This window comes from Nyctibius grandis, chromosome 3, assembly GCF_013368605.1.
Source record: "Nyctibius grandis isolate bNycGra1 chromosome 3, bNycGra1.pri, whole genome shotgun sequence".
NCBI classification, from domain to species: Eukaryota; Metazoa; Chordata; class Aves; order Nyctibiiformes; family Nyctibiidae; genus Nyctibius; species Nyctibius grandis.
In genome coordinates this window covers 32,463,812-32,485,341 of record NC_090660.1, presented here as the reverse complement: position 1 = coordinate 32,485,341, position 21,530 = coordinate 32,463,812, and the positions used below count along the sequence as shown (strand labels likewise).

At 36.9% G+C, this 21,530-nt stretch overlaps 1 protein-coding gene across 1 annotated transcript in view; it reads right to left on the bottom strand.

Moving 5' to 3' along the window:
• ABCA13 (ATP binding cassette subfamily A member 13) overlaps positions 1–21,530 on the bottom strand; it is a 209,456-nt gene that overhangs the window by 108,124 nt on the left and 79,802 nt on the right. The window contains exons 23-32 of the mRNA XM_068396499.1: positions 19,267–19,443; positions 17,112–17,412; positions 16,169–16,283; positions 14,602–14,931; positions 12,655–12,724; positions 8,511–8,645; positions 7,059–7,196; positions 3,996–4,182; positions 2,942–3,160; positions 545–741 (exon numbers count right to left, since the gene is read on the bottom strand). Of these exons, the coding sequence (XP_068252600.1) occupies positions 545–741; positions 2,942–3,160; positions 3,996–4,182; positions 7,059–7,196; positions 8,511–8,645; positions 12,655–12,724; positions 14,602–14,931; positions 16,169–16,283; positions 17,112–17,412; positions 19,267–19,443 (1,869 nt within the window). The remainder of the gene's footprint in view (positions 1–544; positions 742–2,941; positions 3,161–3,995; positions 4,183–7,058; positions 7,197–8,510; positions 8,646–12,654; positions 12,725–14,601; positions 14,932–16,168; positions 16,284–17,111; positions 17,413–19,266; positions 19,444–21,530) is intronic.

Sequence of the window (21,530 nt, the reverse complement as noted above, 5' to 3'; positions counted from 1 at the left end):
CAAGCTGTTTTAAGAGCTTAAGAGGTTCTTTAAAACCACATAACAGCAGTGTCTGTTTCAGTGGATCATTCACTGTGAGTTATTAGAGCTAATTGAGTGTTTACTAGCTGAAGAGTTTGGTTCCCACAATCAGTTTTTAACCTTATGGCACTTAAAAAATTAATGTAGCAGACTGACTGATGAGTCTATTTTCATAAATATATATGCATCTACATATAGATATGTGCAAAATGGGAAATGACAAACCAGAATACAATTTTGAAATGCTAACAAAAAGGTAAGAGAAGAGAAACTTCAGGACAGGACTCAGAACTAAGCTCAACCTTCTGTTAGACTGGGCATTTTCCTGTGAGATAGCAGATAATTCTTGTAATCTCACTTGGCTGCTTTAAAGTTTCCCAAGTTTGATTAAATTTTACCTCTGACATGAATGTATTTAGTTACTGAATAACAATGCTAATATTCTGACTATCCTGTTTAAATTTATTTAAACAGAATTCCAGAAAGGAAAACAAGCAGCAAATTATGTGTATAAGCTTTGTACCAGCTTTGTACTTCAGAAGAACATCCCAGATGCTACGGCGAGAACATGGATCTACTCCACTGGTGGGCTCATCTAGAATGACTGTCTTTGAGTTTCCAATAAAGGAGATGGCAATGGACAACCTCCTTTTCATTCCCCCAGACAGGGCTGCAACAGGTTTGTACTGATGTTGGGATAAATCCACATCTTCCAGAGCTCTGAAATAAGAGTACAGAAATGGGACCAATTTTGAAAGAGTTTTTCCAGTCACATCATGTCCACTCGGAGAACAATTACTGAAAAGTCACTGTAAACGGAAACTGAAAAAAACACTACCTCTGACTGATCATAGAATTTGATGACAAGAAGGAATAGAAAAAAAATTATGTCCCTATGTACAAAGTATAAACACCTATCACTATCTGAAATATAAATTCTGGATAAGTATTGTGCAGGATAAGAACAGACAATTTTGGACTTAAGTCCATTAAAATAAATACCAGTTTGTCCAACAATTTCAGTAAACTCTAGATTATAGCCTCTTAAACCATGGTAAAGTTGGTTAGTTTCATAACTCAAACAGTGCTTCAGTTTTTTCAATTACATAAAGAACCTTAAAAAATGCCCAAGATTTTAGGAAATATGTAGTCATTTGAAGTAAATAAGGTAACACTGCTGGGTTTTTTTTTAAGACATGTTTCTGTGAAGTAAACAGATTAGTCATCCCTAGGTAGAATAATACTACCTAATCCAACCTAATCTAATTCCTGTATTAAGGACTGGGAGATACCTTACAGACATTGCCTATTCAGTCCTTGCTCTCTGATGATCTTGCATCTGAGCAGTGCATGGAAACATGCTCAACAAAGGCAGCACTCAAAGACTGACAATTTATTTTTCATTGCATTGAACATCCAGCCATTGACCCAAGAGCTTTCAGTTGCTATCAGCCTGGCAAGCAAGACATAAAAGGCTCAACATTCCCAAGCTAATCTCCTGAATCATTTGAGTGAATATGCAGTCTGTAAACCATGCCATTTACCCTGAGAGAATTTTTCATTTTTAAGAAAGCAGGTTTCTATAATTGTTGTATAGATAGATATCCAGGAAAATTATTCTTAATTCCTTTAGAAACCATCTTTTTTTGCTTTATAAAAAGCAAATTTTGTTTCATTGTTTTGTTGCTTTTCTAGTTTCTCTGAAGTATTTTAAAGCATTCATTGCCTTAAAAAAAAAAAAATTTTTTTCTTAGGAGCCAGGCCTGTAGATGCCTGAGTGTTCTTATGTGCCATTAGTATGACAGACTTTGGTTTGTCCTTTTTGTTCTAGAGAGTTGTTTCTGATGTTTCTAGAGAGAATGCAGTGTCCCACAGCATAGATTTTTCAGATCAAAATTTTAAAGTGACAGGCTTTTATGGTAGCTACTAAAAAGGAAAGTCACTTTGCCACAAATGCACTGCATATGTCTAATCGCACGCTTAAGGAGAAGTTCCATCAACTTGGCATTTATTTCCATTCAAGTGTGGAAGTGCTCATCCCTGCACAGAGTCTAGCATGAATCAGAAGGTAAACAGAAAATATTTACGCTGCCACACTATTAGAACACCATACGTTTAATTCCTAAAGTTCAGAAAATGCTGTTTACTATTAGTGAACAACATCTCACCTTGTATGGTTTACAAGTAGTATAATATACGTGATGCAAAAATGAAGAAGATCTAGTCCTCTGTCAAAGAAGCAGCAGCCTAAAAACACTAACAAACATTCTCGACAAGAGGCAAAACCTCTAAGGTCATGCCAGAGCTCTGGCTTGTTTTCGCTGTTGGATTGTTTGTTTTTAAACCCCTTCACCTATTAAACACATTGAAAGTCTGAATTTAACAAAGGAAAAAGATGATGCCCTATTTAAAGAGATTGTAACAAGCACTGCCTTTACTTGCCTTTTCTGGTTTTCCAATCTTCCTTCTACTGCAGGTGAGGGAATACAGGATAATAAACACATAAAGTCAGTGTTGACTTATCTGAAAACTCAGGGTGAACACACAGCAGTTTACTTTCTATCTGCCTCTCCAGCTAGGAGGGGGGTAAAGCAGACAGCATGAGGCAGGAACCACCACAGCTGCTACCAGGCTAACCAACTCCACTCCTGTCAAAACATAATTATTTGATGGTTCTGTATACCAGTTTTTAAACATTGACAGTTTCACTGCAAATACATTCAAGTAAAGGTTAGAAACTGGGAAATCTATTTTCAAGGCATAATTCCAGAACACGAAGTGTGATAAAAACTCATTGAAAACCTGCAGTTTTCATTTGCTTCCACTTGCAATTTTGCTTTAGCACTTTCTTATTTGGGTGGCTTGCAATAGACACTAATGATTTACTTGACAGATTTCAACAAATGAAAGGAAAACTTACCCACTGACTTCCTGATTCAGCTGTTCCTTTGTCCAGCCAGGTGCCTTCACTGATCCATAAAGCAGTAGATGTTCTCGCACTGTTAGTATGTTGAACAGGACATCATACTGTGGGCAAACACCCAGCTCTGTCCTGATGGCAGCCAGGTCAGTACATATGTCCTTTCCATTAACAATAATGGTACCAGAGCTTGGTGGATACAGACCAGTCAACAGTGATCTGATACAAGAAAAGAAAAAAAAACCACAACAACAAAAATCAGCAAGATCATGTGTAATGACTGTATTACACAGTTCACACTTGGATGTTCTGAGGCACATCCTAGCATCCTTAGAGCAATACTAATTCAGCTGAGCATAGTTGTAGAAACATTGCTAATGTTTTGGGCTTTTTTTTAAGAAAAAAAAAACCCTAAGATCTCAAGAATCCTTCATTTCCTTACTTCCAGAATAATATCCATTTTTTCCCAACCAAATATAACAGACCATTGTTTCCTTTTTCATGTGTGTATTCTAGCTGAGGAGTAATTCCTAATTGGGTCCCGTCCTGCATCACTGGTTTTATTAAAGATGATCATAGTTAACAGAAAGGTAGAAATACATAGACTTCTTAATTGAGACATTTTAAAATGTTATTTTCATTTTGTTATTTTTGTTTCTGGTCAATTACCAAGAAAAAGTCCCTTGCAACCTCTAGGAACAAAGCACAAAACCCCATAAAACTCCACACTCTCCATGTGATAGTACACATGGGATGCCAGAAAAGAACATTTTCCTGAGATGTGTTCAGCTCTACAACTAGACATGCCCAGCTCCTACTTATGCTGCTCCTGAACCATTACATCACGGTTTCAGTGGCACAGAGGACTCAGTTCTCTATTCATTACATTGCTTTTGTCACAGACATATAGCCTTCACTTTCCATGTGTTTTGAGGAGTTTATTAAATATTTATTTGGAAAAAAAAGACATAGGAAAGAGTTCACAAACATTTTGAAGTGAGAAAGCACAGCAGATATCAGAGGGGAGTGTAACAGCATTAAATGGCAAGCTTACATAACTGTCGTCTTGCCAGCTCCATTAGGTCCCAAGAGTGCTGTTATCTGACCTCTATGGAAAGTGAGACTGAGATCTTTAATGGCAGCCTTCTGGCCATCCACGTGCTCTTTGGTGAGAGACAGCAGCATGACACCAATGGTGGCTCCTTCGATGCAAGGGCCTTTCCAGCTTGGAGGTGCTGGGTCTGTATGGCGAAGAGCAGCAGATCAAGAGTTTTGCTGAATCTAAACATGTGTGCGTGTGAGTGTATATAGGGAATAACAAATTAACTTAATCCCTGTTGCCATTTACCAAAGCCTGGAACAGATGTTCAGATGCTCCAAACTGACTTAAGCTCCACTGAAATCAAAGATACTATGCCAGATAATACTTGCTAAGAATTTGGCCTGTTTGCCGTTTTAAAAAAGCAACCTAAAACAATTATGCCAATTTGTGTGCATGTCCACATATGTCTCCATAAAGTCATAAAATAGGTATTAGATTTTATTTTTAGTAGAAAAAACACCTATAATAATGTTGCTTGAACCATTGTATTATGCCCATAAGTATGAGAAAATTCTAACTGTGTGCGTTACTCCATATATGCCATCCAGTTTCAGGCACATAACATTAACATAACATTAACAGGCATAGCCAGTTAATCCTCTTAATTCCCTCAGTCAATAAAGCAAAGCAGGTCTCTGCAAAATGATTCAGAGCAGCAGTGTAGTCTAAACATAACTTAAGGTCCTCAATGCAAGTACCAGCATTTTGCTGTGATGTAACCAGCTCAGCAAACTGAAAGGAACATATGATGCAGATCAAGTTGACTTCCTTTCTATGTCAGGAGGAAAGGTTGGCACTACTTTTCAAACATGACTACAGTCAATCATTACCCCCATAAATATATTATAAACATGTAATATTTTATTGACTCATTACAACTGAGAAACTTGGCAGTGGGATTTTTTTTTCTTTTTAAACAAAGGTAAGGCAAATTGGAATCTTAGTCCAAAGAAACTGAAACTGTTACAGATGAGAATCATGAGAAGAGAGAATTATCCTTTTTAATATATATTTTAGACATATAAATATATAAATTATACATTTATATATATTTATAGTTTATAATTATATTTTATGTAATCATTTTATATATAATTAAATAAAATATAAATACTACAAGAAGAATAATTATGCTTTATATAAAAATATATAAAATTATGTAAATCAAATTATAAATAAAAAAATATATAATTATTTCAAGGATTGGTTTGTTTAGGCTGTGAATGAAGAAGTTTTTTGCTCCTTTCACAATCAGATTTAAGTTTAGAAAGAACTTTTGCCAGAAGCTTGAGGTTACTTTCCAGCAAGACACTATCAGCAGCTGTGACATTTCTGAGGTCCTGCTACCCACACACCTCTCTTCCTGTTAGCTTCTCTAACTTTTGTCTGGAGACTAAAACCACCAACAAACATTACTCATGTCCTTTCCACTGATTCCTAAATTTGCAAGTACATCCTGGAACTTAACAAAAAAACTTAAAGTACAGAGTGAGCCTCAGACACTGTATCTCAGGTAAGATTCAGAGCAAGAGCTCCAAATTACTTGCAAGCAGTAAATTGATCACCCTAGGACTTCTCCTAAGAGGACTTCCAAGTGGGTACTGAGCACCCAGGTCTGTGCCAGCCCTGCTCTAGTCATAGTTCCAGCTTGTAGGACCTACACTCCAGCCCTTCCCTGACACACTTCTGATTTCCAAAGTGCTTTCTACCCCCACTGAACCAGCCCTTAGCCGGCCTGTATGGAACAAACACAGAAATTGTCCGGGAGCAAGTCACTTTGCTGTTCCAAGCAAATTATCCATGACTGCCTTTATCCCATCATCAGTACAACGACGCCCAATTCTTATGAAAGAGAGCAAGTTCCTTTTGCATGCATGGCAGCATTAGAGTTCATGCACAGGTAATTTGCTACCGAGCACGTGACGTGCATCAGTTTAAGCAGAGGAGAAGAGAGACAAACAGATCCACAAAGCTGTAGGCAGTCACTTGGATGGCTTGAGCCAGAGACCATGCTAGCAACTTTTCAGGCAGAGGAGAGGTTTTCTTCTTTGCTTTCCACAGAGGATGGGGTGAAACCAAGGAGAAACATTGAAAATCTTCATTTTAAGTGACATTTCAAGACATTTTGAAGTTTTCCCTATTCTAGGAGATACCAATACATAGAACTGTTGAGTTGTTCAGCTTCTTCACCTATGCTACAAACAATAGGATCATTTCCAAGCTACTGTAACTTCCCAAAAAACACAACCCATCATGTTGTTCTAAGGCCCAAGAAGGAATATAGGTGAGGGTCACTTACTCCCTCATTCACAAAACATAGATGAAATGTGAGAAAGTTCTTAATGAGATCTAAAAGGGGGGAAAAAAATAAAAAAAACTGAATTAATTTTAAGCAAGTGAACAAAGAAATAGAAGAGCGGTGAAAGTATCTGGAGGCAGATAAAAATTAGTTACAATAACAGTAGCTTTTTAAACAAAAGTCTAAGAAGCAGAGACAGAAAGAATGGTGATTATAGAAGTGGGAAATAAGATATAGAAGGGAAAGAAATTAACAAAGTTAATTTTTCTACTGAAACAAGAAGCAAATAAAAACAGCAGAGGAGAAAGAAAATCAAAAGGGGAAAAAAGAAGGGGGAAAAAAAGTTAATAAAGCACAATACTTCCAGATTCAGTAAGAGTATGAAAGGTTTCAAGGAATTTCAGAAGATCCTAACAAAGCAAACAGGCAATACACAGGGACAGGATGAACCCAAGAGATACTTATTTTACATTTTTAAAGAGTATTCTTAAATACTTGTCTACAATATTATTAATTGAGTGATTCAAGCATTACAGGTGACAGCAGAATTAACAGTTAGCATATAATGTTCATAGTATACACTATATAATGGAGGAGGGAAAAGGACAAGATCTAAACATATAATATAGGACCAAGCTGTGATAAAAGCAGATTGATCAAAATCAGCACATGATTCAGAAAAGGGCCGTTACTAGAATTCTATTATTGCTACAAACCTTTTTCTTGGAAGTTTTCATTGAAGAAAAACATATCAGAATTCAGGTAATGTCTCTTCTTCCTCTCTGTACCACACAGGTTCTTCCAGTAGGAAACAGTAAAGGGAAAGTACCATCGGTTCTTTAATCCAAATTTTCCTAGATGATAATTACGATAGAAACTGTTGCAAAATTTACAGTCATTTCATATTTGTTTGTAGACTACTAATGTCCTATCATTACTTACACAGAGCTGGTTAGACCATTTAATTATCTCAAACTCTTAGCTGCACTTAAAAAACCTTAATAAAGTGGAAAAAAGTCATTTGGCCATAACACCAGGTCCTGCCACAAAATAATCAGTCTTCAGTGACACTGCGCTTTACCCTATCTCCAAATCAGCTTTGAAGTGTAACAGAATCATAAACTTAACAACACGTAGGCACAGCCTAACGCAGTCTCGTAACCTAGAGGAAAGAAAATGCACCAAATGGCCTGCCAGGGCAAACAGCCTTATTTTTTATTATAACAATAAGCCATTGCACCAATCATTAAAGATCATTTTTCTATTACTATCTGCACAATTTAAACAAATCAGCCAGCATAAGAAACTTTAATCAAGCACACAAACAGAAAGGGTAAAAATATGCTTCTACACGCAACCTAAACTTTGGCATTGCCTGGTCTTTCCAGGTTTCACTTACAAATCCCACAGTACACTCTCTGTGTGTTTGGAGTTGCATTTCATTGACATTGAAGGGCAGGTGTCAATTTAAGCTAAAATTTGTAAAATGCATTTGTATATTCCACACAGCCCTCTCTTTCAAGGAAAAATTCATTTTTTATTTTTAAAACAGATACAAAGTAGCTGGAAGAAAAGGTAACATATCCAAATCAGAGGAAAGGTAAATTTCAAACAGCTAGTGAGGCATTAGGCTACGATTAAAAATGCATCAATCAACTCAATAATATTCATAAAACTTGGTTTATGAAGGAAAAAAATCCCACTACTTTCTGAAAATATACTTGGGAGCAAGATACAGTTACCAGGCAGTTTGAAACCTTTGTGATCTGTAAACGTGTTGTTGTTCATGGGTTTCAGCCCAAGTACTGAGTCAGAAGATTCACCATTTTCACAAGAAGTTTTGCTACTAGACTGAGCTCTGTTACTATGAAGTAGCAACAAATTCCTAAGTCCTTCAAATGTTAGTCATCCCCATAAGCAAACAAAAGATATTTCATGCCTGGCTACAAATTCTAGTACCTCTGTTAGCACTACTCAATATTTATGCATGTAGGAAGACTTTCTTACCCAGTCCCTAAAGGCAATCAGGCAGTTTTGCACACCAAAACCTCAGCTCAGAAATAGATATGGTTTTGGTTTAGTTGCATACAATGAGGAAAGCCAATTCTATCCATTCCATTCAATAACTTCTTCAAAAACATGAAATAAGAACAACTGCATGATCTTACCAGGAATAATATTGCTGAAATACCAGCCACCTATAGAATATAAAATGGAGTCAAAGAACATCATCCAGCACATCCATCCAAAGGTCATGAATCCTCCTTGTGCCATTGACTGGTGCACATTATTCCACTGAATTCCTGGTAGTAATAGCAATAATAATAATAATGATTTTTAAAAGGTCAAAGCTAAATTAGTACAGCATTAAAGATCACAAACACATCAACACCACACACTTCTGGGTATTTAAACACTGATACAAAAAAGACCGTAGTTAACAGTAATCCTAATGAATAGAAATGAATTGCTATGCCTCTACAAGCCTCTGTTTAGAACAGCAGGTGATACTGTTGCTGTGAAAATACAGAGAAGCTGTTGTAGAAAGGGCTGTTTATGAAGTTTTAGCTGGCCCTTAATTTGGTAAAAGAAAAATAACTACGACTCTGACAAAATGGGGCACTGACCTCTTCAATGAATCAGGCTTTGTGCCTTTCTGCTCATATTATAAAGAAATGGGTTACTCAAAGTTTAAAGCAATTTCTACAATGCTAAGTCTAAAAACTTAAATATGTGAATTCTCACTAAGAAGCAAGTATTTGCAAGCATTGATTGTATTCAGAGGTAAACTAAAACAACAAACTCGCTGAATAATTGCTTCATAAAATTGTAACATTGCAGAAGACATGAAAGGAAGAAAGAATGTGCAAAACACTAGCACTATAGAAAGCTGCCATATTGCTAAATGGAAAACAAAAGTAACCAAACTGTGGATTTACAAAACGCACTGCATTTTTTTCTGAAAATGTTACTTTGTTTGCAGCACAGCAGCTCATGGTACTGTTTCTACAATTCTTTTTCTACAATTGTCAAGAAAAGTAGTTTTTCCACAAAGCACTTTTTGCCCTTTCTTCAGTAAACATGAGTCATTTTGATGAAGTGTCTGGTGGGAAATTTAAGGAATATTTTCTGCAACAGTCTCTTCCACTCTTAACAACTTTTGTATCATTATGATACTTTTTCAATGCCTGTTGGTTTGAAACATCCACTTTCATCAGTATCAATCTTGCCATAGTAGTAAAAAAAGAAAGAGATTACATCCCTTTATATATTTCGATACATAAATGCATATCCTTTGTAGACATTTATCAAGGGCCCAGACATTCACTTCTTAGTTTTCTAAAACTTCAGCATCAACAGGGTCAGCTCTTAGCATAGGGATAGTAGGGATCACCATGTTAAAACATGCAGTAACCTGTTAGAACATTTAGTCAGTTTCCAAATATTTTTTTTTCCTAACACTTAAACATAAATAGGTCGTTCTCATGCATTTCTGCACCTGCACAGTAGTTCAGTGGGGATTTCACCCATTGCCTCCAAGCTTGCAGAAGCAAGGTGCTACTCAGGCTGAGCGTGAATAGGGTCACACAGGAGAAATGTACAAAATACTTTACAAGGTAATTTTTTTCTAACTTTCCAATAAATAATAGTTAAATATTCATCTTAGCATTATGTTGAGAGTGAATAACTTACACTGTTCTTGTTCTGTACAATATTGTTCTCATAAACCTCCACTGTGTTATACACTAGTGTGTGTGTGAACCCAGACACATCTACCAAGCTCAAGAGTAGTCCAATCCAAGGAACAGGAAGACAGGTAAAAATGCCAGGAGGCCTGCATGGATGAACAAGGAGCTCCTGGTCAAACTCAAACACAAAAAGGAAGCATACAGACCATGGAAGAAAGGACGGATAACCTGTGAGGAATACAGAAACATTGTTTGAGCATCCAGGGATGAAGCTGTGAAAGCTAAAGCCCAACTGGAACTGAATCTGACCAGGGATGTCAAAGACAACAAGAAGGGCTTCTATAAGTACAGAGGTGACAAAAGGAAGACTAGGAAAAATGTGGGCCCATTGCTCAACAAGACAGAGGACCAGGTTACACAGGATGTGGAATAGGTTGAGGTACTGAATGCCACCTTTGCCTCAGTCTTTACCAGCAAGTCTGGTCTTCAGAAATCCCAGATTCCAGAAACCAAGGGAAAAGTCTGTAGCAAGGGTGATGTACCTTTGGTGGAAGAGGATCAGGTCAGGGAATACTTAGGCAAACTGCACATACATAAGTCCATGGAAACTGATGCACCCAAAAGCACTGAGGGAGCTGACAGATGTCATTGTGAGGCCACTCTCAATAATCTTTGATCAATCATGGCAATTGGGAGAAGTGTCTGAAGACTGGAGGAAAGCAAATATCACTCCTACCTTCAAGAAGGAGGACCCAGGGAACTACAGGCTGGTCAGTTTCATCTCGATCCCTGGGAAGGTGATGGAGCAGCTAATCCTGGAAATCACTTCCAGGCACATAAAGGACAAGAATTTCATCAGGAGTAGTCAGCATAGCTTCACCAAGACATGCTTGACCAACTTAATTAAACTTCTACGATGAAAGGACTGGCATGGTAGATGAGGGGAGATTAGTGAATCTTGTCTACCTGGACTTCAGTAAGGCTTGTGACAGTATCTTCCGTAAGATCCTCCTAAAGAAGCTAATGAAGTATGGGCTGGAGGTGTAGACAGTGAGGTGGACTGCAAACTGGCTGAATGGCCAGGCCCAGAGGGTGGTGATCAGTGGCATGAAGTCTAGTTGAAAGCCAGTAACTAGCAGTGTACCCCAGGGGCCAATACTGAGTCTGATCCTGTTTAGCATCTTCATTAATGGTCTGGATAATGGGGCAGAGTGTATCCTCAGCAAGTTTGCTGATGGCACTAAACCAGGAGGAGTGGCTGATATGCCAGAGGGTTATGCTGCCACCCAGAAAGGCCCATACAGGCTGGCTAAACAGGCTGACAGGAACCTCATGAAGTTTAACAAGAAGTGCAAAGTAAGTCCTGCACCTGTGTAGGAACAATCTCATGTACCAATATATGCTGGGGGACAACCAGCTGGATAGCAGCTTTGCAGAAAAGGACCTGGGGATGCTGGTGGACACCAAGTTTAACATGAGCCAGTGATGTGTCCTTGCCACAAAGAAAGCTGATGATATCCTGGGCTGCCTTAGGCAAAGCATTGCCAGCATGTCAAGGGAGGTGATCCTTCCTCTTTATTCAGCACCAGTGAGGCCATGACTGGTGTACTGGGTCCAGTTCCAGGTTCCCTGGTACAAGAGAGGCATAGAGGTATTGCAGAGAGTCCAGCAAAGAGCCACAGAAACTGTTAAAGGACTGGAGCATCTATCCTGTGAGGAAAGGTCGAGAGAGTTGGGACTGTTCAGCCTGGAGAAGACAAGGCTCAAGGAAGCTCTTGTGAGTGTATATAAATACCTGAAAGGAGGGCACAAAGAAGACAGAGCAAGGCTCTTTTCAGTGGTGCCTAGTGACAGCACAAGAGGCAATGGGCACATACTGAAACACAGGAGATTCCCTCTGAACATCAGGAAACACTTTTTCACTGTGAGGGTGACTGAGCACTGGCACCGGTTGTCCATAGAGGCTGTGGAGTCTCCAACCTTGGAGATATTCAAAAGCCGTCTGGACACAGTCCTGGGCAACTGGCTATAGGTGGCCCTCGTTGAGCAACAAGTGTGGACTAGATGACCTCCAGAGGTCCCTTCCAGCCTCAACCATTTTGTGATCCTGCAAAACTCCCTGTTGATATCCTCATCAGAAAGCAAGCATTAGAGCTGCCACTGACATCAATGAGGACTTCCAAGAAACTGCTCTAAATGCCTGGCCAAAGTTTCCTTCACTGGACTGAGAGAAATAACAAATTCAATGAGTGAAATAATATTCAGTCAGGTGCTCACCCTTAGCTAGCTCTACTGAATTTCACTAAACATAAAGTTTGGGTGTGCATCTCTAGAACAATTTCATTGGCTGAATACATTAATTCTGTCACCTAACTGGATGTGGAGATTCTCCTCCAACCTGTATTGCAAATAAAGCAATGCTAAACCCACTTTAATTTACTAACAGAAAGTGGCACAAGCGTAACTTGGTTTTCAAGTGGCATTAAAAAGGTTTTTCTCCTGTTATGATCTATCCTGTTAACTCATGATTAGAGATTTTTTTCCAGAATAAAGTGAAAAACATTTCCAACTGTAGTTTTTGAAATAATAATTACAAAGTTTTTCTTCTAACTGAAGAGCTTACCTATTTCTTGGCCCTCAAAGAATGTAATGAAAAATACTCCTTGACCAAAGGCAGTTGTAGACAGAAGACACTACAACACAAGAGGAGAAACAGGATGTGAACATCAAATAAAATACGTCATTAACAAGCTCCATGAAATGAAATACCTTGTGATACTAAGAGCAAGCCAAAATAAACAGACCTTTGTTTCACGTAGGCTAATGGTCATTATTTCCTTTTACATTTTAACAATACTCCCTCATATACTGCAGCAGTATTTGCTCCACCTTAAAGAGTTCCACTGACCTAATTATTAATATTGGAAAGAATTATTTAACTTTATAACAAGTTATAGACTGACATAAATCTACCACATACTGAACACATATAATGTATAACACTGTAAAAACATGCAAAGGAATATACTTTCTGTAGTGAGAGCAGCGGTCCTACTCATTTTTGTAAGACCAGAATTCAAGAAGCGACAGAGGCACTACACTGGGTAGTAAATGCTGAGACAGCATTTTTGTGCAAGGAAGTAAAGTTTGACTTCCAAGAAGCGACATAGTCATGCTGTATCACAAATGTACAAAATGGAAAATGAGGAAGTTAGTAATGTATATAACAAGGAAGTGTGACTGATGATCAATGAAAAAACACTGGTGAGCTTGTGAAGGCTGATGAGATCCAAAACATTACCAAAATTAATAAGCATTACTCAGTCATAAAGTTCTGCAGTCTGAAAGTGAGCTGAAATAGAAGTTCATTTTATCTCCTCTTTAAAATAATGCAATTAAATAAGGTTTCTGCAATACCTGATACAAAAGCAACACATCCTGCCAGCTGTCTGACGATAGAAGTATGACATAGGCTGCTACTTAGAAAAAAATTCAAAATCATTAGTGGCATGGATTACATTTTTGACCAGAGAAGTTTATGCTGATTCCCATCGACTGAGTCCCTGCCTCTTACATTGCTAAGGTTCCACCATCTCACTTTATGGCCTCTCCCCTCTCTTCAAAAATTATTGCCTTTTTCACATGCTGCTGCCTCTGATTTTCAGTAAATGCAGCTTATCTGAAGAGTTATTTTGAAATAACTAATTTTAAAGTGTGCAAGTTATCTGATGCATACTTTTTCCTCTCTGTGGCCCAAAGGAGGGAAAAAAAAGCAACAGAAAAAAAAAAATCCTCCCTGCCTATTTACACTTGAATTCTACAGTCTTATGTCTGTGCTTACTTGTATGCAAAGAACCAATATATTTTATCTGACCGATTGACACTGAAAAAGTGTCCATTTATTTGAATAGTGTATGAATTATTCCACCAGCTCAATTTGGTATGTGAGTTATTTCAAAAGAGTGAAGCCGTAAGGTGTGAAATATGGTTTGCTTTGTATGATAGTGATATTGGATGTCTGAATCAGGGATATAGTATGTTAAGAGAGTAAAAAGACATAAAACAGCCTATGGCATACATAAAACAGGAACAGACGTGGAAGAATCGATGTCAAAGAAACATACAGCTCAGACTGTATAGCTAGATAAGCACTAGACAAATTTTGGATCTAATCCACAGTTGTACTCAACCGAGAATCGATCACTAATTTTCTTCCAAACAAATAACTACTTTCAGGAGTGGCATGTCAGCAGGTGTGCTTGAAAGTACACTAACATTACAAATACTTTGAAGCCAAACCATAAAGACAACTCATGAGCATGAGGAACGCAACTTTCTTATATTTTCTGTAGATTTACAAAATTTCCCTGAAAATTTATTTTTGATTCCTTTCGACTTTCAAAACATTTTCTCAATTGGATATCTATTATTGTGACTTATTTCCAGTGAAACACAAAAACAAACAGAAACCTGGGAAAAAATAAGTAAATTATAGTCTAAAGTTTCAGAACTATGGAAATCCACAGCGTGGGTGGAGGAGAATAATTAGAAAAGGAAGAGAAATATTTACCATTATAATCTGGTTGGTGAAACTCAGCTGCTTCTGCAAGACCAACAAAACTATGTAGGGTAAAAAACTGATCATATAAACAAAGCTGGCACACAGAGCTGCTGTATTGGCACTGCTAAAAAACGCTCCCAAAAAATAGCTTAACATAATAACTGTGACTCCAAAATCCAGAAGAAAAAGGAAGATGAGGAAGCCATTGCTATAAGCAAAGATACCACTTGCTTTTAAAATGATGGCCAGAGCACAACTGCTTATTGTGAGCACAATGACATTCTCCAGAAACCAAGCAAAGAAATGAATAGCTGCATGTACACCCATTGTCTTCATATACTGCAAGACAACATAGCAAAGAGAGAAAGTTAGGAAACAAATTTTCTTCTTCTTTTTTTTTTCTTCAAGAAAAACACATTGCCATCAAGACACTACCAGCTCCCCAAAGGATGTCATCTTCCCCTTAAATTACTTGTCTTTTTTCCCTTGTCCTGTGCTTCCCCTTCTGCTGCTCTTTCCTGGATCAAACACAGTTCCAAGCAGGGCTGCCTCTGAGCTTGTCACATACTAACAATAGGAAATCCAGTGCTCAGGCACAGCTCTATTTTGCATAGGCTTGCAGGATCAGATGTCAGATTACTGGGTCCTCCAGTGAGGGAGTTTGCCTTTTTATACTCTAAAAAGTACTGAGGATATCTACAGCACTGTATAAACAAGTTTTTTTTCCCAGTCTGTTGCTGAACTAAAAGTAACATATGGATGTTTGTAAACCTTTATGTATTAGCATGCAAATAATAATTTAGCCAGGTATGAGGTATCATCCCTCTTTTTAAAAAAACAAAAATGCTTTTGGAAAGAAGCTAATACTACTTTTGAAGCATTTTTCATAAGTTGATCAAAATTAAATTTATTAAATTGATTTAATATTTTAAAGCATTAAAAAAATAAAGCCATTCTTACAACACAAAGTTTAGAGAAATTAGATAATTTCCCAAATTATAAAAGCTTACTCCACCAGTATAAAGACCAGCATAATTATTCCAAAGAAGTATATTTATCCATACAGAAAATGTATCATAAAACTCCCTGTCCTTCCATATGCTTAGCATCTTCTAAGACTAGTCACTGATATAAGCAAATAAGTGTCTCATTTTTTCTGTGTCATCCTCCCTTATATTTCTGATAATTAACACAGTACATGGGAAATTTTTAATTTGGCTTAGGAAGTTTTATCATTTTTAGACCACATATAGCAAAACATGAAAAAGAACCCAAAATAAAAACCATTCTAATCACAAGGACTTTTTCCAAACAGTTTCCAACATCAACTTTTATGGATCTTTTGCTTGTTTCTTTTTGTCTCAGGGAAAATATTTGCATATTGAGAGGACTGATGCTCAAGCAATGTTGTGAATCTGAGCTCGCAGCTAGAACAAGAATCTAGTGCCCAGAGGAAACAAGTGAAAACAAAACCAGCTGGATTATGAGTACATAAAAGTACCTCAAACTTTAAGTTTTGTATTTCAGTACACTTTAATAAATAAATCTTATTTTCAGGGGCTAATCTGCCTCTTACCTCTTCAAGATGAATTTCTCTTTCATAAACCAGCTTGCGAACCATGCCAGCAACTGAAACCATCCATGTTAACATCACCACAAGTGGGAAAAAAAACCCTATGTTGTTCAAGAATCTATGAAACAACATATATGCAGAGTTGTTAGTCCCCAAAGGTAAAATATTTTTTAGCAGAATGTTAATAGGTTAATACCGGGACTACTCTTAAAGTATGCACAAAATAAGATCTGACATAAGCAATAAGACTTATTCTTGTTCTGGTTGGAATTGCTTATTTTTCATGTAACAAACTAAATATATGTATTGGTACTATAATATCACATTAGTATTTGTCAACAATACAACTGATGTAATCCCTCTTTAGGGCTCCGTTCAAAGTCAAACAGAATTCAGATTTGTGTCTATGGCAAAGTAGTATATTTGGACAGTAAGGAATAACATGAGCCAGTCAGCTTTTGCTCCACTTTAACAGATCTATTACTACGGACTAATTTTAAATTCTAATAGTATGTTTTGATGGTTTTACAAAGAACAATCCTACACTTTTTATTTTGCTTCATCAACTTTAGACTGTATTTCAACACATACTAGGGACCAGTTTACAGTTTGTGTACAGGACAACTAAGGATGGAAAGTGGGTTTCTTAGCATAATCTAATTTGGTTACAGAATATGTTGACACAGTCTCTGTCCAGCAGACTACTCCACAGTATAGCTGCAAACAGCTCATAAGGAGTCATTTGCCAGACAGAAGCTGCATAACGTGTTGTGGTTGCAGCTGTTAACATTTGCTATGCTGTAATATTCTGGTATTAGACATACTGGTTCAATCCTGTGCTGAGATCTACATTCACTCACTACAAAGACCTAGTAGCTTCCCAAGTCATCTAGCACTAATCTAATAAGGACTACATACTGAATTAGAAAGCTGGAAGTTTACTTACAGATCACTGGTATGACAAGGGTAAGGCATGGCTTGCACCTGGATGGCTGGCTCTGAGGTATCTGTCCCTGTCTGTGCTGAAATAATTGCCCTTTCAATCATGTCTTGAAGAGGAATAAAGATGTGATTGTATTTAAACCCATCAGCTGGCAACTTCTGGGGATGGGATTTCCATGCTGGGTTTTTAATCAAATCCGTTCTCATGCTGTAGAGAACACTGGTTCTAATTGTATATGAAATGTGTCGTGGAAGGAGATTGCTAGAATCTTGCGTCTTGTTCTTTGGCGTATTGAAGATGATACCTGACACAAGAAGAAAAGGAGCTTCATACCCAAGCTTACATCATTTATGCTATTTACATAGCTATTTACTCAATTCTACAGTGAAAGCAGCAGCCATAAAATTTGTCCATCAAAGAATAACAACCCATGGAAGTAGGTAACAAAGTAAACAGTACCAAACCACTAAAATTTACTCTGATTTTTAATTTCTGAGACAATTACAAAATTTCTATTTCAGCACAGTAGAATTTGCATGTTTATTTTCTCTAGCTCTGTATAAAAAAAAAAAAAAGCAGATGAAAGCTTAATCTACAACTGGAAAGTTGAAGTCAAATACAGCAATTTGGTTGTATTTTCTTTCTGTATGTCCCAGAATTTTTAGGACTTCTTGATGAATGTGAAATGTTGACCTTTTTTCCTTAAGAAAGAGGAGATATGTCTTACCTACCGCCTGCCTCTCTGAAAGATAATATGATATAGAATACTTCACTCTGCTGCAAAGCTTATTTTTTCAACTGGCCAATCTCATTTTCCCATTTATGCAAACATTTAATTTCCTAAGACATTTCATGAGGCTATGAAGGCTTTGAAGACTACAAACACAGCAAGAAGGAAAATTCCACTTTAGTTTTGTATCTTGCTATGGAAAGGAAAGTATGCTTATATCTGAGTATGTAATATTGACATGTTGGACACCTTAGGCCCCTTAAAAATGCCATCTTCCCTCTTTAAGCATGTGCAAAGATTATAAGGCCACAGTACTGAAAAAACTCCCCAGAAATGTCTTGGCTTATGTTAGCATATGACCCTTCCCTATGCAAGTGGAAGCAAAATGGATCTAGAATTTGACAATTCAATTTTCTGAGGGCCAAGATCTATCTTTCTGTTTCTTCCCTTGAAATGGCAAACAATTTCACTCACTAGAAAGTACTCCTGAGAAGTTTTGCTTATCTCATGGTATGGCCTGTTGGTTTTATATTGATGGAGGGTGGTCATTTCCACATTCTGCAAATGGGGGTACTGTGCAGGTTACAGAACAAACATAGGATTCCAAAATGAGTAGTTTCATTCTCTACAACTGCTTTGGCATGTCTTCTGTTGTGTACTTACAGGAGTCCAGGGAGACAATAAAAACCAAAACAACAGGGGAAAAAAATGTGGCACACTTTATACAGACTTAAATGGGACTCTCTTTTGGAGAAGCTACATGCAACTTAAAGCATTTTATGCGAGAAGAGAAAGCATGTGCAATAAGAAAAACATTCTTGTCTTTTAAACTCTTTTGTACAATCGATTGATTCTCAGCAATAAGAACATAATGCAGAAAAAAGATAGAGTGTAATCCCAGGGAAGAAAAGAAATATATCCATTGCTTAAGAATTTATTTACTCTGAATAAACAATTTTTCTGACATGTTGGTTTAAGAATAAAGCTTACAAAAAAAACCCCGTTATTTCCTCCTTTGTGCAAAGTCAAGAATATAAAAATTAAAATTCAAAAGGATGTTAAATTAGATGATCTTGTCATAATAAGTATTCAAGTTTCCTCAGCACGATGTATTTTTCAGCTCTTTTTATTCTACTTTAAACATTTATGACTATTCTTTTCAATATTTTGTTAGAAATAACAGACTCCAAGGATTCATTTGGCAGTTCCACAATTAAAACAACAATATAATTAGTCTTTACAGCATATATTACAGCATTCAAATATTGATGAGTACTTCTAAGCTAAATTTGCTTTATTTTGCCTATATCGTATGTGTTTTCATACATACTTTGAAACTGTGTAAGCTTAGCCTACCTTATCAGTAAACACAGATGACTACAAAGTCTGATGTTTTCTGTCAATATACATTTTAATTAACGTACTTACTAGCCAAAAAATTATTTTGTTGCATGAGTTCATGAGCCTTCTCCTCCAATTTCTCAACAGAGTCAAAAGGCTGGAAACGGTCCAGTAACACACAGGAAGAGATATTTACTACAAGCTGTGACAACAGGTCAATCTGTTTACTTGCTGAGCTGTTAAGCATCTTGTTCATCACAGTTTCTAAGATGAGGAAACAAATTGGACTTCCTTAGTTTAAATAAACAGAGCAGAAAGGTATGTTCTCACTTGCAGATCCTATAAGAGTAAATACCCTTTGTATTTAAAAAAAGGAAGAAGTTCTAAAAATATAGGAATTTTAGTGTGAACTTGTGGAAGTGTAGTTAATGTTTCAGTTGGCTTTTACAAGTCCTCAGCTACATTTTCTTTCAATTTCAGAGCAACAAAAATGTAACAAATTCTAGCAAAGTTCTAGAAAGAGACCATATCCTTGACAGTTTAGGACTTTTAACATTTCCTTATCTTTCCGTAACTAATCCCACAAATACAAGTGAGTTACTGTACTTTGAACACCACAACAGAGATCCATCTCTTTTACTTAGTAATGTACTGGACAGTTCTTCTCTCCTTGCACTGCAAACATTTCAAGCACCTTGTTATATAGGGCATAAGCATTTTGACTCAAGCCCTACATTTACAAAGTGTATGAACGAAGCCTACAATCCCTCCATTTTGACTTAGATCTTATCCATGGATCCAGGATGAATGTATACCTCGACCACAGCCTGGTTTCCAAAAACACTGAACCTTTGGAGGAATTCAGATCTTCACCCACTGATAATGGAGAGATAGTGCTATACCCTTACGTTTCAGAGAATAATCAGAAGGATAACATGATCTAGAAACTATCTTAACTCATCTGGATTTAATGGAAACACTTCTCTGATATTAAGCAATGTTATAAAACATCTAACACAGTTTTCCATCTTAAATTTTTCAAGACTCACTTGAAGATATAGGCTTTAAAAAGGATAGGTGATGACCTCATTTGATAACAGTGGTGACAGATAAACCCTGGATCATAGATGTTATTCAGCGTCAGCACAGGAAATATTACAATAGGAAGGCAGATAAGTGGAAAAATATATGAAGTAGTCTGGAGAAAAGACAGGATTACCAGTGAGAAAGGATAAAGATCACAAGGAGAAAAAGTAGAGGAACTGATAGTCTAGAACTCAGAATACAGGCAAGCAATGACAGGGTGAATTCACGGGTTAAGAGAAAACAGCACCAAACACAGATACTATATATCTTATTTACTGCTATCCTTGAGGAGGACAGCAAAGGAAATACCTATGCTGCCACTTGTTTTGTGGCATTAGAGAGAACAGAATATTCCTAACATTAAGCCCAAGCAGCAGGGTTAAGCTTTCATATATATTTGTGTGTGTCTGTGTGTGTAATATAGCCCTATATATATACACAACCCAAAAAAAAAAAATCACCAGAGATTTCTTCACCAGCTGGTCTTTGAAAGACCTTAATTTGAAATCACTAACTAACTAAAAATACTTCTCTCTTATGAATTAAACTATTGATATTTTAGCATAAGAAATACTAACTAGCTTGCTGCTTGCTTGGAGTGTGGCATACATAATGTTTCTGGAAGTAAAATATTGTCTTTCACAATATGCATGAATTTCTGTACTCTAGCATAGAAATAACACATGTATATGAACAGATATAATCCACAGGATAGCTTTAGAATTAAGGTCTATAGAATTGCCTCTCTTGTATTTTTCTCATTTATAAATGTAGCAATTATGAATAAAAAACTTAGCAAATCTGTTTTCACTATTATCTTCACACTTTGTTACATACCTACTCAGCCCTCATCTTTCACTTAGCTTGTTTAACCTATCATTAAGTAGCTGTGAGGAAATATAATTGCTTATGTAAATCTACTAGGTAGCAGTGCTAGAAGGTTGCAAGAATAAATTAGAATAAACCAGCAATGAAAAAATTTAGGTCAGAAATTAGGAGAAAGTTTCTACTTATCCAGTGATTTTGGTGGTGGCAGTTTTCAGTGATGATGTTAGAGCTATTTCTTTCCAGCTTTCTATATACTCATAAAACTCTTTCATTACAATGAGAGCAGCAGAGGGGTAGCATGGAGGAAAGCTGCCTGTTTTTTTTTTTTTTACCCTGGCTGTTACATCCCAGGTCACGTGTAGCTCTCTGTAAGGGAGATTCTTTGGCAGTGAAAAAACACTTCATAACTGGGAGAAATCACAGAAGGAGAATGAGAG